This window comes from Myxine glutinosa, chromosome 8 (genome assembly GCF_964187855.1).
Source record: "Myxine glutinosa chromosome 8, kmMyxGlut1.1, whole genome shotgun sequence".
Classification (NCBI taxonomy): Eukaryota; Metazoa; Chordata; class Myxini; order Myxiniformes; family Myxinidae; genus Myxine; species Myxine glutinosa.
Window position 1 is genome coordinate 17,826,648 of NC_136268.1, and position 17,745 is coordinate 17,844,392.

Sequence of the window (17,745 nt, forward strand, 5' to 3'; positions counted from 1 at the left end):
GCTATGCACGACATATTTCTTGTTTGTTTATTAATGGAAATCACCCCCAAATAATGCATAATGCCACTCTAGGTAAGGGGATAGGAAAGGTTAAAGCAAAACAAAATAAAAATAAAAAAATATAAAAAAAATAAAAAACATCCAAGACATAGGAAGTTCTACCAGAAGTCAGGTAAATGTGATTAAACCTCAAATAAGTAGTAATGTGGGGGTTACCCCATTGGGACATAATCCACAGGCACGGGACCAGTGGGGCTATTGATGGTATGGGCGCGGCGTGCGCTCGGTTGTTGGAGCCACGCCCCCTTAAGAGTGATTTGCGTTATAAAAGATGCGTGAGTTCCGGTATTAGTTTAGTTCTTTTGGAATAAAGGAGCTTTGAACAAGCCACGAAGTGTCTCGTCCTCTCGTGTCCGCAACTCCTACATTGGTGACCCCGACGTGATTTGAACACGCAACCTTCTGATCTGCAGTCAGTGGTCCGGGAGGACACAACAGTAACTACAGTTACTCCTACAGTAACTTATATCAAACAATAACAAATAAGTATAATTGACATTCCTCTTAAAGCTGAGTGGATTCTAGGATAATGAGAAGCACATTACAGGTAGTGAATTCCAGAGTGAGACAGCACGAGGGATCCTCTTTTTCATGTTTTTTCCATTAGTTTCATCCCTGGCTTTTCATCTCTTACTCTTGCTGTGTTAGAGCTTTTATTCAGCTTGTTCATCCTCGTTGTCCATTCTTCCTCATGCCTATTCTTCCTCGAAGTATACCGCTGTTGTCTCCCTCTACCTTGGCGTTGATGCATCTCCTACCTTTCCACTACGTTCCTCTTGTTCTGGTCTGTTCTGTGTTCTACGTCTTCCACGAGCCTCGACTTTACATACAAAAAAAAGAAGACACCACCTCGATACCCAATTTAGCGAGGGGCAATTATTCAGGTCAGTATGGTTACAGCTGTGAAGACCTCAGTATGACTTCCACAGGTGAGGAATTTAAATGAAAACACAGCAGCAGAAACCAGCTTGGATTGCACAGATGATCATCGGAACAATTTGCACTGCCTTTCTCAAAGGTAAAGTTGTTCCTGCAGCCCTACAGCAACCACAAACTCCTGGGACTACCAACACTTCAGTAAGAGATTATATACATGTTCACCCAAAAATGAACAATGTATTATTACATTAGTTGATTCAAACTGTGCTCGTACGAATGAAGATTCCGTTGGTTTTTTTTTTTTTTTTCCTCAAATACCGTTAGACCTCGCAATCGGGACTAGCTCCCCAGCACAAAACTAATTCATTTTGGTCGTGCTTGAACCTCAAACCAAGCACAAGGCCTGCACGTGGTGCTGGTGAGCGCACTCACCGTGCATGGCGTGTTTGCTGTTGGTAAGCAAGCGAGCCAAAGCCCAGAAAGCATCCTCCTCGTTCAGGTACATGAGCAGCAATGCAACATTCTGGCTCATGCCTTGGCAGTAACCTACCTCCTGCAAAAACATCAGCAACAAACAAATTAAAAATACACTTTTCCCTGCGCAGTAAGTTTTTCTCTGATTAAAGAGGTGTTATCATCCAATCCTTTAAGAGTTTGATAAACTCCTGGATATGAACAAAACAGCTCTCAAATTTCTCAAATCAAAGGCCTCCAGTACTTGTTGTGCATTTAAGTGACTGAAATGGATTGATCGTTTTTAAGGGCTGTGGCAACCCACGGTGTATCGGTGCGATAGAAATCGCCACTGTGATTATTCATGCTGTCAGATTTGTCTTGGTGGGCCAGGGCTTTATAGCAATGCACGAGGCCAGCTGCCAATCTTTTTTTTTTTTGTATAAGTTGAGGCACATGTAAGAGCTAACACATATAACATATAATAAAGGAGATTTAGAGCCGCAGCTTGTCGCACATACATGTGTTAACTGATCTCCCCTCTCCTTTTATTATTACAAGCCCCCTGTGCTCCCCCAACAACTCACCAATTTCAAATGCCACTCCATCCCTGCCAAGCTACTTGGCTGGGATTTCATTTTATATGTACAAGAACACACCATTGCAAGCGATACGAGACTCCACGCTGCGGTCGAGTTTATAAAAGGAGGCCGCAGCCTGAGAAGGAGAGGAGGAAAGGCTCACAGACATTTCTGCATTCAGAGTGCAGAAATCTGAATGCAGAGTCGAGTGCATTGAGACTTTGTTAAAGAGAGAAAGGACGAGATTCTTTGTTTACCATGTGCTGGAGGGTCGCCAGAGCAACAGGCCTGCTGCACCCCCAAAACAGCCACATCTTTGGACCAACCTGCCAAACCTTCAGTAAATACAGACTTCGCATTTAATATGGAATATTTTTTTTTCTTGACTTGGGTTTACGTTCTTAACTCAGTATATCAATCTGGTGAGTTTCTTTTACACTTTGTTGATTTATTTGTTAAAAGAACCATGTGACTGATTGTCTGTCACAGCAAGAAGTCAACAACAGGATTATATCCCAGGTGGCGTGGCAAAATGTACGGACAGGTGCATTTGATGATTGTGTTACGTGGTCCCCTCGGTGAATACCTGGTCTCGGTGACCCCCGGACCGTGAGAGGAACTTCGCCAGAAAGTTGTATTATATATGCGCTTTCGCCACGCAATCCATATGAATTCCACCCAAGAGAAAACTGATGTTCAATGATATATTTCAATGGTAATGATACCATACAATTTAAATGATACAACCACGGAGATTTTCCCCGAGCAATCCACCATCAACAATTCACAATCCCCAATCAATCCCCTAGATGAGTAAGATGGCAATCTTATATATGTGTGTCCCCTTTTGTACTCACGACCCCCTTTGGTCCCTGTCCCTCACAATGTCTCTGGGCCCCTCCTGACCAAGATGATGGTCGGCTTCGCCGCACTCGGGCGGTTGAACGAACCCCGGGTGGACGTGTTTCCACCGGGCATGTATCGTACCGGGAACCCCGGCTGCAGCCCCCTCGTGGCCATGCGAAGCGGGTACTGTAAAGCAAGCCAAAAGCCACACGCCGCTTGCAACGCGTGTTAGGCCTCAACGTGCGACCCGTACGCGTCTTTGTAGACGGTGCCGCGAACGGTGCCAGACGCTGGGTCGGTGCACGGCCCCACGGCAACTGGACGTGTCCACCGGGTATGTACATGTCCCGGTAACTCCTCTCGCCAGACGGGCTTGGGAACGCCGCTGTTTCACGCGGCTCAAGATCGATCCCACCTTTCGTCGGAGCGGGGCGAGGAAGACGAATCCTCGTCGCTTCTCTTGACCTCGTGTGTTTCTTCTTCCGTTTCCGGTCTCTTTTTCCAGAAGGGCTCCTGACCCTCCAACCACAACAACCCTTAATCGACTACACATTGATAAGCAAAGATCTGAATAGTAATTCACATAAATATGTAACACTCCCCCCCTTCAAGAAAGAAAGTTTGACCCCAGCGAAAACTTTCGTTGCCGGCCAACTTGGATAGACAAACCAGATAACTCAACCCCCAAATCATCAGTTCCCCTGGGCAACCATTACCACAACTCAAAAATAAAGCAACAATATTTCACAAAACCCCCAGAGATTTTCCAAGGTAATTCACTCTGGACAAAGCACCAGCAGCGACATTGTCCCTGCCCTTTACATGTTCAATTTCCCGTTGGACTCCTGCCAAGCCAAACTCCATCTCCTGACCCTCTGACTTTGACTGTCAGTTTCTTGTGAATGAAGGTTAAGGGGTTGATCAAAGATCCAAAGTTAAGCAACTCGATAGCACTTTTTCCGGGAGGCCAAGCCGAGTATTCACTACATGGATGCCTTTAGGAACGTGGAGTTCACGGTTAGTCCGTGCAGGAAAGTTCTCTACATGGACGCCTTGAGGAACGTGGAGTTCACGGTTAGTCCGTGCATGAAAGTTCACTACCTGGACGCCTTTAGGAACGTGGCGTTCACGGTTAATCCGTGTAGGAATCTTGGCTCGGCGGCTCCGCCGCATTCAGTGCTTCAACTTTTCAGAACTTCCCTAATAATTATGGTGGGACCGCTTGTCACTGTAGTCCCATGAATAGCGGTCTCCTTCTCGGCCACTACTTTGACAATCCTTCCTTCGGGAGCTGCCGTAACTCAGGGAGCCTCCATAATAATATTGATTGCGGCCACCACCAAAACTACCGCCCAGTTGTCCTCTCCTGTAGACCTCTCGACGCCTACGAAATGCCTTCCCTACTGTTATGGTCCGACTCTCCAAATCCTTGCCATTCCAATTCTTCTCTGCCTCTCTGGCGTCTTTTGTGCTTGCAAACGTGACAAAGCCGAACCCTCTTGACTGTTGCGTTTCCCTGTCTCTTACCAACCGCACTTCCACCAGCGGCCCATATCTGTTGAAGACAGAGGTCAGAACTTCTTCCTCTGTTTTGAAGTTCAGTCCCCCTACAAATAACTTGGTATTTTGGTCGCCATCCCGAGCTGGTGTGGTGTTATTTTCCCTGCTGGGCTCTTTACCAACCCTCGGGTTACCATAAACTTGACCCCCGGCCAAATCATTCCCGATAACCACAGATACACCCTCTACAGGAAGCGTGGCTTGTAAACCGACGGTGACCGGTCCTGACACCAAATCGGACTCCAAATGGATGACATGAAGTGGAGCACTAACACCGCCCCCGATCCCCTGTAAACGAACACTATCCCCCGTTGCCGTCTCCTTGGACCATGGCAAAATGCCTTCAAGCATTAACGATTGATGTGCTCCTGTGTCCCTCAATATCCTAACCGGTCTCCGGTTAGTCGAGGCTCCATCCAGTGACACAAACCCCTCTGAAATAAATGGTTGGTAACCCTTTTGATGGCGATTTCTTACGCTAGCCATCGCATTCGGAGTTGTAATAGTCGGACTCCGCTCTGGGTTGTCCCTTTTCATGAGGTAACAACTGGACATCAAGTGTCCAGGTTTCTTGCAAAACGCGCAAGTAGGCCCGGAGGAAGAACTCGTGGTCTGCCTCGGGCCCCCTGAAAAATAAGTTTGTCTTGGGCCCGCAGCCCTCTGACTTCGAACAGGTGGGGTATCCGCGTTGTCCCCATAATCCTCTCGAGACCGCCGCCATGTATTGTCGTTCTCCGCACCTGCTGTTCCCCACCTCCCCTGCGGAGATCTAGGCGAGGAGTTAGGTTCGTGGACCCCTATCCGGTGGGTTAAGGCATAATCATCGGCCAGGGTGGCTGCGTCCCACAACTTTGGTACTTTCTTTTCCTGCAGGTACACTTTGATGTCCTCGTGGACAAACTGCTGAAATTCCTCCACCAGGATCAAGTCACGCAATGTTTCGAAGTCTTTCCCGACTCCTTTTGACTCACACCACCGATCAAACATGTTTTCTTTCACTCTGGCAAACTCCACATGGGTCTCACTCTCCCTCTTCCTGGCATTCCGGAATTTTTGCCTGTAAGCTTCCGGAACCAACTCATAGGCTTTGAGGATGTGTTTCTTCAGTACCTCATAATCTGCACATTGGTCCATTGGTAGCGCCGAATAAATCTCTTGAGCTTTTCCCACCAGCACACTTTGCACTAGTATGGTCCAGGCCTCCTCCGGCCAGTTTAATTGTCGAGCCACTTTCTCAAAGTGTGGAAAAAATTTCGCGACTTCCTTTTCACTGAACGGTGGCACCAGCCTCACATGTCTGCCCACATCCCAGGTTTTCTGGTTAGGTGTCGACCCCGTCAGCAAGGGTGGTACCTCTCCCCGTTCTCTCATTAACTCCAGCTCCTTGAATTTAATTTCCTGCCGAAGCTCCATGTCACGTTCCTTTAATTCCCTTTCTGCTTTTCTCTCCTCTGCTTCGAGTTCCCTTGCAGCTCTCCTCTCCTCTGCTTGTTTCTCTTCTCTCCTCTCTTCTGCTTTCCTTTCTTCTTCTGTTCTTTCCTTTTCTGCTTTCCTTTCTTCTTCTGCTAACCTTTCCTGGAGTTCTCGTTCCACTCTCCTTTCCTCCGCTTGTTTCTCTTCTCTCCTCTCTTCTGCTTTCCTTTCTTCTTCTGCTCTTTCCTTTTCTGCTTTCCTTTCTTCTTCTTTTAACCTTTCCTGGAGTTCTCGTTCCACTCTCCTTTCCTCTGCTTGTTTCTCTTCTCTCCTCTCTTCTGCTTTCCTTTCTTCTTCTGCTCTTTCCTTTTCTGCTTTCCTTTCTTCTTCTTTTAACCTTTCCTGGAGTTCTCGTTCCACTCTCCTTTCCTCTGCTTGTTTCTCTTCTCTCCTCTCTTCTGCTTTCCTTTCTTCTTCTGCTCTTTCCTTTTCTGCTTTCCTTTCTTCTTCTTTAATCCGTTCCTGGCTCCGTAATTGCAACTCCAGTTTCCGGAGCTCAACATCTTCTGGTTCTTCGGGTAGCCACTCCCAGGCTAACTCGTCCCATGTTCCTAATCCCACCATAGACTGTATCACCGTGGTCTGCAACTCTGCCTTCCTCAAATTAGTTCGGACCTCCAAGTTAAAATGTTTGGCCAATTTCAAGAGGTCCGACTTTAGTAACGCTCGGAACTGTGCCTCACTCAGGGTTACCGCAAAGTTCTGTGCCACAAACGCCATGGTGCCTATCGTTAACACCTGTTAACCTTCACCCAAAACTTTACCACAATTTCTCAAACAATTTACCAATTAATAATTAATTAATAAATTTTAATTAATAAAAACTATTATTTTATTATGTTATACAATTTTAAATCCCGGACGTAGACCCAATTGCAAATCCGCAAATCGTAATTTGGACGAGCCCCCAATTCTGTTACGTGGTCCCCTCGGTGAATACCTGGTCTCGGTGACCCCCGGACCGTGAGAGGAACTTCGCCAGAAAGTTGTATTATATATGCGCTTTCGCCACGCAATCCATATGAATTCCACCCAAGAGAAAACTGATGTTCAATGATATATTTCAATGGTAATGATACCATACAATTTCAATGATACAACCACGGAGATTTTCCCCGAGCAATCCACCATCAACAATTCACAATCCCCAATCAATCCCCTAGATGAGTAAGATGGCCATCTTATATATGTGTGTCCCCTTTTGTACTCACGACCCCCTTTGGTCCCTGTCCCTCACAATGTCTCTGGGCCCCTCCTGACCAAGATGATGGTCGGCTTCGCCGCACTCGGGCGGTTGAACGAACCCCGGGTGGACGTGTTTCCACCGGGCATGTATCGTACCGGGAACCCCGGCTGCAGCCCCCTCGTGGCCACGCGAAGCGGGTACTGTAAAGCAAGCCAAAAGCCACACGCCGCTTGCAACGCGTGTTAGGCCTCAACGTGCGACCCGTACGCGTCTTTGTAGACGGTGCCGCGAACGGTGCCAGACGCTGGGTCGGTGCACGGCCCCACGGCAACTGGACGTGTCCACCGGGTATGTACACGTCCCGGTAACTCCTCTCGCCAGACGGGCTTGGGAACGCCGCTGTTTCACGCGGCTCAAGATCGATCCCACCTTTCGTCGGAGCGGGGCGAGGAAGACGAATCCTCGTCGCTTCTCTTGACCTCGTGTGTTTCTTCTTCCGTTTCCGGTCTCTTTTTCCAGAAGGGCTCCTGACCCTCCAACCACAACAACCCTTAATCGACTACACATTGATAAGCAAAGATCTGAATAGTAATTCACATAAATATGTAACAATTGGCTTCACAGTCGGGTATACAAGGGTTGTTGCGTTCTGTATTAGTGGAAAACAACTGCTGCACGTCTCCAAAGGTTATTGCCGCTTCCTCTGGAGATGGTCCGTCAACTCGACAATGCTGTTTGTCATGGAGTGGTGGCTTTACGAAATTACGGCATGAAACAGTGTTTGAACCTGGTGTTGGTTTGGTGTTGGGCTAGCGGCTCGGGTGCCGGCTTAGGATCCTAGGATCCTGGGTTTGAATCCCGGTCGATTGCTGAATTAACGCCAGGGGGGTTGACTCAGCCTGTCATCCTTCCGAGGTCGGCTAATTGAGTACCAGTTCACTGGTAATTCCCTGTTTGTCGTTAAAGGCGGCAAAAAGGGTTGGCGTCAGGAAGGGCATCCGGCCGTAAAACATTGCTTCAAAAAGGGGACCAAAAAAAAACAACAACAACCACGGTGCCCGAAAAAGGCCAACCCCCGCTTGCGGGGAAAAATGGCCTCTAAAGGTGGTTATTTAAACAGTGTGCTATTGCTCGGCAGTATGGCATCACTCAAGGTCAGGTGTCAAAGATCCTGAAACGAAATGCTCAGCGGGGTGTCCCTACTCCAATACCGAGGCCAGGACGTCCCCGCAGAACCACAAGGAGGGATGATCGTCAGCTGCACCGGTTAGTCCACAATGGCCGTACCAAGTCAGCTAATCGGCTTAGGGCTGAGTGGCAGCAACTGACAAATGTGCCTGTATCCAGAAGGCTATTCAACCAACAACTGGTTCAACCAGGCTATTGTGCCAGGCGTCCCGTGAGAAATCCACGCCTGGCCAGACAACACCGCCAGCGCCGATTGCAGTGGGCCAGAGAGCACCATCAATAGCAGCCAGGACACTGGAATCACGTGATCTTCAGTGACGAGTCTAGATTTCTGGTCTATCGTCAAGATGGCCGCGTCCGAGTGTGCAGACAAGTGCATGAAGCCTACAACAAAGATTGTATAGTGCCAAGAGTCCAAGCTGGAGGTGGTGGGGTGACCGTTTGGGCTGATTTTCATGCAGGGGGCAAAACTGACCTGGTTGTTCTGAATGGAAACCTGAACCAGTTCAAGTACAGGGCCATTCTGGAAGAAACATTGCTTCCATTTGCTCGTGCAGCCTTTCGAGGAAACTTTGTCTTCCAAGATGACAATGCACGGCCTCATCGTGCTCACATGATCCAACACTTTCTTGCTGACCGTGGTGTAGAGCATATGGAGTGGCCTGCCATGTCCCCGGATATGAATCCGATAGAGAACTTGTGGGCAGAATTAAAGTGTCAAATTGACCACTTGGACCAGCAGCCGACCTCTGTGTGTGAATTGCAGCAGGCTATTGTCACTGCATGGCAAGCGATTCCTGTCCAAACCTTGGCAAATCTCGTGAACAGCATGCCTCAACGTGTACGTGCTCTCCTGAATGCTCGTGGGGGTTACACGAAGTACTGAACTGTAATTTTACTGTCCGTAATTCCAGTCGTAATTTAACTTTTGTTTTTGTTTTTAAAAAAATTGGCTAATGTGCAAAATAAAGAGATACTTCTGGAAAACGTACAGAAGTTTAACACAGTACTGTCCATGAATTGAGTTCGATATCAGTTTACATCACTTTCAAGGATCAATTTATTTGTTTCGAAATGTCAAATGTTGTTTTTGTTTCTTTTAAAGGTCACATTAACAAAATCTAGAATGATTTCAACATAATTCAAATGAACTTTTGGTTCTAAGACATCTTGAAAAGCAAGTTCAGCCCCACAAAAAAGATATTCCATATTAAATGCCAAGTCTGTATGTTGCAGCAGTAAAGTAATCCCCTACATCATCTCTTTTCTATCTTCGGTGTTTAGCTTAATTATCTGCCCACCCGACCAATCCATACCTCTCCACTTGTCACCAGGCTTGGAGCATTAGTCACGTTTTAAGTTAAGGTACGCGTGCAGTGTTTGTCTTGTTCAGGCCTCTGTGCAGGATTGGTGCCTTTTTGTAATAGTTTAAACAATATTATACGAGGGTTTTTTTTAATTCACACCATTTATTTAATTATTTTTTTGCAATCTTTGTTTGTTTGCAATCTTTAGAGTGGAGACTTCTCCTCTGCCCATCATGCTAATTAGGAGAATAGGCAGCCATTGGATAAACGATGACTTCCAATTCCTCGGGCTTTGTGCACCCTGTGGAAGCAACAACACTCCAATACGTGGCTGAGGGGGAATTGAGGGGGAATTGGGCTTCCATCAGAATACACCTGTAGTGAAATTATACCAAGGTGAACCCAGGGGTGCTCGCTACGGAGGGGGCCGTCTATAAGACCCGGGACAACCGGGGCGTGCGGACACTTCAGCGGAACTCACTGTGACATTACCCAGTAGTTTGAATGGTATGTACGCCCCAAATGCTGCGCTGACAATGCGCTGCACTAACCATTGTTATATTGAAACTACCATTGCTGCTCATGAAATGCTCTGATTTAATGCCTGTTGCATGCATGTATTCTTACAGGATGTACTGCAGATCTAAATGATATTAAAGCCTACCCAGAGGTCAAGTCGTGTCTGAGCTTGATTTTCACGACAACACCTGTGGAACCAACTTCAACATTCTCTTCAATGTCATTCTTCCCTCTGGGTATTCAAAGACAGCTGTTCACCACCGTCTCCAATTGTCCCCATTTCAAGACCATGACATTTTCTACCCTCGTTCACCTCCTACCCCCACCTAAAACCCACCTTCCAAATTTCCAGTTTTCATTTTGATATTCAAATTTTCCATGAGCGTGCTCGACGAGTCAGGGAAGTTAAATAAAAATGGGAACACAACGTAAAGTTATTCGGGTCACCCAAGAGTCTTTGGGAGCTGTGGGGTCCTCTTGAAGAGTTTTCTGGGCTTTGTCGGGTGCTGCCTATCAGGAGTTGAGATCTCCGATCTCCAATGCTGCAAGACACTCTGGTGATCAGATGCAGTTCCCTGGTGTTTTTCCTCTTCCTGGCTGACGTGCAGAGAACGAGGTCGAATATCAACCCCGTACAGATGGCTACACAGAGCCCACCATGTGGCCAACATTGCCACAAGTAACAGGTTTCATTCTCTCTCTATCTCATCCTCTCCTCTCCTCTCTGTCCCATCTTCTTCCTCGAGTGAATGAGATATGGCTACAGTATAAGATAAGGCCTGCGATAAATCGCCTACTCTTCACAAAATACCCAGTGGGGTTTTTAACATCCACCAGTTGATGCTAACAGATGGGGTGTCCAGTTTAACACTCAAGCGAGGGACAGTACACTTTGTGATGCCATGCAAAAGGAAAATAATGGTTGGGGTGGAGGGGGAGTGGGGTTGTAGGGTCAAGCAATGCACACGACTAAACTTACCACATTATACATGGAGTACGCCAATAAAACGTGAAACAATGCTTGCTGCCTGTAATGAACACAAACAGCACAGCACTATCAGTGAGCCAATGGTGGTACAGCTGTCTTGATAATCCATCACATGGGAGAGAGCCTCACACAAGTGTCAAAAACAAAATTCCCATTGGAAGTTGGTATCGTTAAAGCCCAGTGGGAAATCTTCCACTTGGGAATTGCACAAAATGACGTTCTATTTGGGGTGGGGTGAAGTTTTGGTGTACTGCAAGTCCATCAAGACTCCATCCTGGATGAGTATGTCTTACGACAACCATATGACATCTCACCTGTCAGCACGATGTCAAACAATCCATTCCCACCTCAACCAGCAACAATTTTTTTGCAATTCCCATGAGCAGGATTTTCCAATGTATCCAAACTCAACTAAATTTCCAGGAAGATTTTGTGGGACATTTGCTTAAGATGTTCTTTCAACACTGGATCCTTCATGGTAACACGATATAGGAATGGAACGCTGACTTGATTTCCCAGAAACTACACAGTACGAGAAAGTGAGTTGACTAATGGGACCCAAGTTACACTGCAGCATGGAGGATAATTATTCTACATCAAATAAACAAACTAAACATCACTGCTCTGAGATACAAAGCAAGTCCAAAACTAGAAAGCATCTCAAAATGCAAAGCCCGTCCACATCCACTTTTGTACCCAAACTAAACTTGACGAAAATGGATAAAAAATAAACAGGTGAATTATATTAATTCTGCAAAACGGAAGCGGCCGCCGCACGTCTTTCTCAGTCGCACCGTTTATGTGTGAAGAGTGCGCGCCGAATCTGTAACACGGAAGCTACACCCGTTTCTCAGTCGCTATGCACACGCTGCCATGTTACTTCGGAGCCACACGTTTATACAGGAAGAGTTCGTCAGGAGTCGATCTACTCTCTCCTGGTACGTAGAATAAACAGTATTTGTAGAATTTCAACAAAAGCCACATCACTGTTCATATCGGTAAATATTATTCCATCGTGTTTGGAAAAACTGGAAAATTTGGAAAAACAATATAGCCTATTTTACTCCCAGGGGTCCCAGGAATACCCACCCAAAATATTGTTGCGATCGGTTGAGCCGTTCTTGCAGTACCTTCGAACGGACGGACAGACATTTGGCGAATTATAGTAAGATTAATGTTCCCCATTTTAGTATAATAAAGGTTTTTTGAAAATTTGATGACAAAACTCAAATGGTAAATTTAAATTTCAGGTCAATTGGATGAAAATTGATAATTTTAGGTGACGCTGACCTTTGACCTTTTCACCAAATTATTAATTTGCCTTCTCCATATTCTCATAATAAAGCTTTGTTGAAAATTTGACAAAATGCAAATGGTAAATTTAAATTTCAGGTCAATTGGATGAAAAAAATTTTTTTTTTTTTTTTTTGTATACAAGATCGAGGCTCGTGAAAGAGCGAACATTAATCACACAGAAAGACAAACAGACACACAAAACAAATAACATCGGGAGCGGTAGACAAGATGGGGAGAGAGGGGGAAGGACACAAACACAACATTTGAGAGCAGGGACCGAGAGACATGGATGGAGACATCGAGAGAACTGTGGGAGGGCGGAGGGCTTTGGGGGGGAGGCATGGGAAGGGGGGGGGGGTGGGAGAGGTATAAAACATATGGACACTGCCAAGACTTCCAGGAAAGAAGTTGGAATTTCAAACAAGGTGGATCTGGGGTGAATTAGTGGGGGTAGAAAAGATCAAGGTTTTGGATGGGGGAAGATAAGAGATGGTGGTGAACAGCTGTTTTGAAGACCTGGAGGGAGGAGTGTGATTGAAGTGAGTGTGGGAGTTTGTTCCAGAGGCGGGAGAAAAGAGGAATGAAAGAGTGAAGGTGAGCAGAGAGCCGAGATTTCGGCAGTTTAACCATCAGAGGGTGGCTGGCAGATCTTGTGCGACCTGTAGGAATATTTCGGGGACAGAGCACAGAGAGAGCTGGGGGAGCAAGGCCGGAGAGGAGTCGGTAGAAGACAGAAAGACGACCTACCTGCCTGCGGTGAGTGAGTGAAAGGCCCTCAGAGATAGCTTCATCGCGGGAGATTCCAATGATTCTGAAAGCTTTGGATTCAACAGCGTGAAGCCGAGCCAGGTGTGAGGCAGGAGCACCAGCCCATAGGGGAGAACAGTATTCCATTGAGCTGCGGATGAAAGCCTTGTATGTGGTGAGGAGCTCAGGTGTGCCTAGGAAGGACTTCGCACGACGGAGGATGCCCAGTCGGCGACTGGCTTTGGAGGCCAGCTTGGAAACGTGGTTTTCCCAAGAAAGATCATGGCAGATGGTGAGACCCAAAAGCTTGAGCGACAGAACTTCTTGGAGAGGATTGTTGAGAAAGTAGATGGGAGGGTTGTCCAGTCGATCTTTTCGGAGAGACATAGTAAGAGTGTGAGATTTGTCAGGATTGAAAGACATGTTCCACATGTTTGACGAGTCTGTGATTTTGTCCAGGTCTTCAGAGAGTGAGGAGGCTGCAGACTGCCGATCTGAGGGAAGAGGAATGGAGCGGCAGAGAGTGGAGTCATCAGCAAAGAGATACAGAGGATTTTCCAGAGAGTCGGAGAGATCATTGATAAAGACCAGAAAAAGCACAGGGCCCAGCACACTGCCTTGGGGAACTCCAGCCTGAACGGGAAGGGGAGATGAGAGAAATCCATTCAGGGCCACACGATTCAGGGCCAGCAGAAGCAGCATGTCCAGAGTAGAGTGACCTGGTCTGAAACCAAATTGATGATCAGAGATCAAGCCATTGGAGAAGAGGAAAGATTTCATATCCGAAGCAATGATGGATTCCATGACTTTGCTGATAATTGGGAGCAGGCTGATTGGTCTGTAGTTGCAAGGATCTGTTTTTGCACCTTTTTTGTGTAAAGCGGTAATGTTTGCTGATTTCCAGGATGCTGGCAGATGACCTTGAGCAAAGGATAGGGTGAAAAGAACAGAGAGAGGGTGAGATAGAGCGGCAGAGCAGGATTTTAGGAACCGTGGGCTGATGCCATCTGGTCCAGTTGCAGAATCAGAGTCGAGGTTTGACAAAAACTCCTCCACCTTGTCAGGAGAGAAGGTCACAGAGTCCAGGAGCAGTTTGGTTCGACTGGGAAAGGTGGGAACAGAGAGAGATGGGTTTGGGACTAAGGATTTTGAGGCAAACACAGAGTTGAGGCATTCGGCTTTGTCACGTGCGATGTCAACTGTGTGGCCATTTGAGGTAAAGGAGGGGATGGAGGGGGAACAAACACCAGAAACGGATTTGACCAGACGCCACCAGGATTTGGAGGAAGGAGACAGGTTTGAGAGTTCATTCTTGAGTGAGGAGAGATAGTGCTTCCTGGCACTCCTGAGGGTAGACACACACTTGTTCCGAGCTTGGTGGAAGGAACTGAGATTTCCTTCAGTTGGATTAGCCTTCCAAGAGGCAAAGGCAAGTTGTTTCAGGGGAACTGCCTCACCACAAGATTCAGTGTACCATGGACGGGAGGAAGGGTAAGACAACTGAAGGCGAGATGGGATAAATCTGTGCATGAGAGAGATCAGTTTGCTTTGGAAGAATTCCCAGGAAGAATTGATGTCAGAGGCAGTGGAGATGGGAGACCAATCCAGACGATTGATGGCTGCTTGAAGACCGTCCCAGTCGGCCTGAGTGAAATGCCAGACTCGTCGACGCTGAGGAGGCTCTCTGAGAATGGCCAGAGAGATGTCCACTTTGACAAGCACATGATCAGAAGAACCGATTGGAGCAGAAGAAGAGCAGCAGACATTAGCAGGGAAGTTAGTCATAACCAAGTCTAGAAGAGAAGATACTCCATTGGCTGAGATCCGGGTCGGGAAATTGACAGATTGTGTCAATCCCAGTGAGTCACAGAAGTCCTTTGCTGAGGTGCCATGACTGGTGAGAGAGGAACCCACACCCAACCAGGTGGCATGATGACAATTGAAGTCACCACATATGAGGAAGAGAGAGTTGGGATGAGTGGATAGAAGTTGGTCCATGTTGTCAGACAGTGAAATGTAGATGGAGTCATCACTGTTTGGGGGACGGTACAGAACACATATGAACAAAAGGTGGGAGCGGAGAGGAAGCCGTAGCCAGAGGTACTCCTGGGGGTGAGGAGGAGAGAGGGCAGTGCAAGGAGAGTGAGGAAGAGAGTTTTTGATAAAGATAGCCACCCCACCACCAGGCCGAGGCTCAGGTCTATCATACCGGAGGAGGGAGTAACCAGGAAGAGATATTAAGGAATCAGAGACATCTTGAAGGAGGAAAGTCTCTGTTAAGCAGATCAAGTCTGGATTGTCAGAAGCAACCTGTATGGAGAGATCAGTCAGGTTTGAGCGAAGGCCCCGGATGTTTGAGGTCCATACCGTTAATGAAGAGAGAGGGGGAGCATCGGGTACAGGACAGGGGAGGGGAGGAGTAGGGTAAGATGAAGGATGAGAGGGGGAGGTAGGGAGAGCAGTTGTTAGTGTGTCAGCGATTGCAGAAGAGTTCCAAGAAAGGGAAGGATGAGGAGGATGAAAGGTTTGAAGGTGAAGGGATGAGGCACAGAGAGGGGTTGTTTGAGGGGGGGCAGAGGAAAGAAGAAGGTTGGGGGGGGTGGAGGTATGAGATAGAAGGGAGACGAAGTGGGGAGGAGGCAGCTTTGAGGTGGAGGGGGGAGGAGGGAGAATTGGAGAGGAATGGTATGGGGGGAGATTTGAATGGGAGGGGTTGGGGGGGAGTTTTGAAGGGGAGGAGTGAGGGGGGAGTTTAGGAGGGGAAGGGCAAGGGGGGAGTTCAGGAGTGGAAGGGCAAGGGGGGAGTTCAGGAGTGGAGGGGTAGGGGGGGAGTTTAAGAGTGGCGGGGCAAGGGGGGAGTTTAGGAGTGTAGGTGCAAGGGGAGGGATTTGGATGGGAGGGGCAAGAGGGGAGTTTAGAAAGTGGATGATTAATGAAAGACGAACATTGAAAACAAATTGGGTTTGTTGTGATTTTCAAGTTAGCAATCCGGTTCAGAATGATGGAGGAGGGATGGAATGAATGTGAATTTAGACCATGTAGTGAGGGAGACGTATAAGATATTGAATTTCTTTTTTTTGAGGTGGAATGAGTTGGAGAGGAAATTGAGAAAAGCCTTTTAAATAGGAAGAAAAACAGCGTGTTGTAAAATACCACCGAGTAAAACACTGAAGGGGAAAGGTTATACATATTTAAATAATATTTAAACAGAACCGTGAACAATCTTATGTGCACAAAAATACCAACGGGGGAGAGCCGAGAGGGACCACCACGAGTCACGTGAAGGGCAAACGGTGGATGGCAAGGAGTTAATGGGGGCGGGGCGAACAGCACACCTGGACAGAAAATACAGGATGAGTCAACAGTACACGTGGAGAAAGGAAAATAAATGTTTTTGGTTTTTTTTTTGTTTGTTTGGTTTTTGGGGGTGGGGGGGGGGGGGAGGTGGGGATTTAGAACGTTAGACAGAGTATTATGTTCGGGGTAGAAGGGAAAAAAACTAAGAGCCAAGCAAAACACGATTAAGATAACAAACACCGACGGGGGTACAACTACAAGGCCGCACACGAGGAGCAGAACACGATTAAATAATTACAAGTTACAGGAAATTCAAACCAAAAGTAACTATAATCAAAACAATAACGCATGGACGATAAAATAACGATGAAATTTGACAATCTATCTGGGGAAATGGGGGAGAAACACGTGGTCGAAGAACGAACGAACGAATAAGAATGAATAAACGAATGAGAACAGAGAAGGAAATGTTTTTTTTTTGGATTTTTTTGAGTTGTGATTTACACAAGGAAGAGGGCTATGGGGTGAAAAGATTGGGAAAACAGAGAACGAAAGTTATTGGATCACAAAAACACGGACCGCTGAGAGAAAAACAAAGCCTCAAGGTTGTACAGTGTTCACTGTAGTGTACAACTACAATGCCTCAAAACACGACCCGAATTAACACGATTTTCAATACAGGTATGAAAGATTTGCACCGAAAATCTTCGTCGGGAGACAATATATACACCATAAAATAAATAGTTATAACGAAAATACAAATGGGAACAATTACTTAACTTCGATTTCGATGGATAGCATGGAGAGCTGAGAATAAACGAACCCTCGCCAGCAAGACCGGAAACGGAAGTCCACCGGAAACCAATTGATGATTTTAGGTGACGCTGACCTTTAACCTTTTGACTTTTTGACAAAATTATTCATTTGCCTTTTCCATGTTATCATAATAAAGATTTGGTGAAAATTTGATGAAAAACCCAAATGGTAAATGTGTTATGGCCTGGACAGACATACACAGTCACACAATTGCAAGACCCCATCTCATGCTGCACGGCCGACGGCCTAAATATCGTGCTCCAGGGCAGCCTACTAAAGATGGCGCCCAAGCCGCCTTAAGTACAGTTTGACAAAGTTATATAACCTTAACATCTTATTGAACCATGCTGATAGTGTCAAAGTTATCCCACCATTCCTGAGTGCATTTGCCAGCACCACCCATGGTATGGATGGAACAAGGCCTATGAGCTCGCCTAGCGTGCACAACCAGCCTTAATCACAGTTCAGCAAAGTTGTATAAAATTTAACCACGCGTTTATTTTTCTTCCCGAGAATGTGCATTCTGTCCACGATTGTGACTATTAATCC

The 17,745-nt window shown here is 46.7% G+C and overlaps 1 protein-coding gene across 1 annotated transcript in view; it reads right to left on the bottom strand.

Annotated features, from left to right (window-relative positions):
• Positions 1–1,324: 1,324 nt before the first annotated feature.
• LOC144893358 (USP6 N-terminal-like protein) overlaps positions 1,325–17,745 on the bottom strand; it is an 81,554-nt gene continuing 65,133 nt past the window's right edge. Inside the window, exons 3-4 of the mRNA XM_078783928.1 lie at positions 11,032–11,080; positions 1,325–1,492 (exon numbers count right to left, since the gene is read on the bottom strand). Of these exons, the coding sequence (XP_078640054.1) occupies positions 1,325–1,492; positions 11,032–11,080 (217 nt within the window). The remainder of the gene's footprint in view (positions 1,493–11,031; positions 11,081–17,745) is intronic.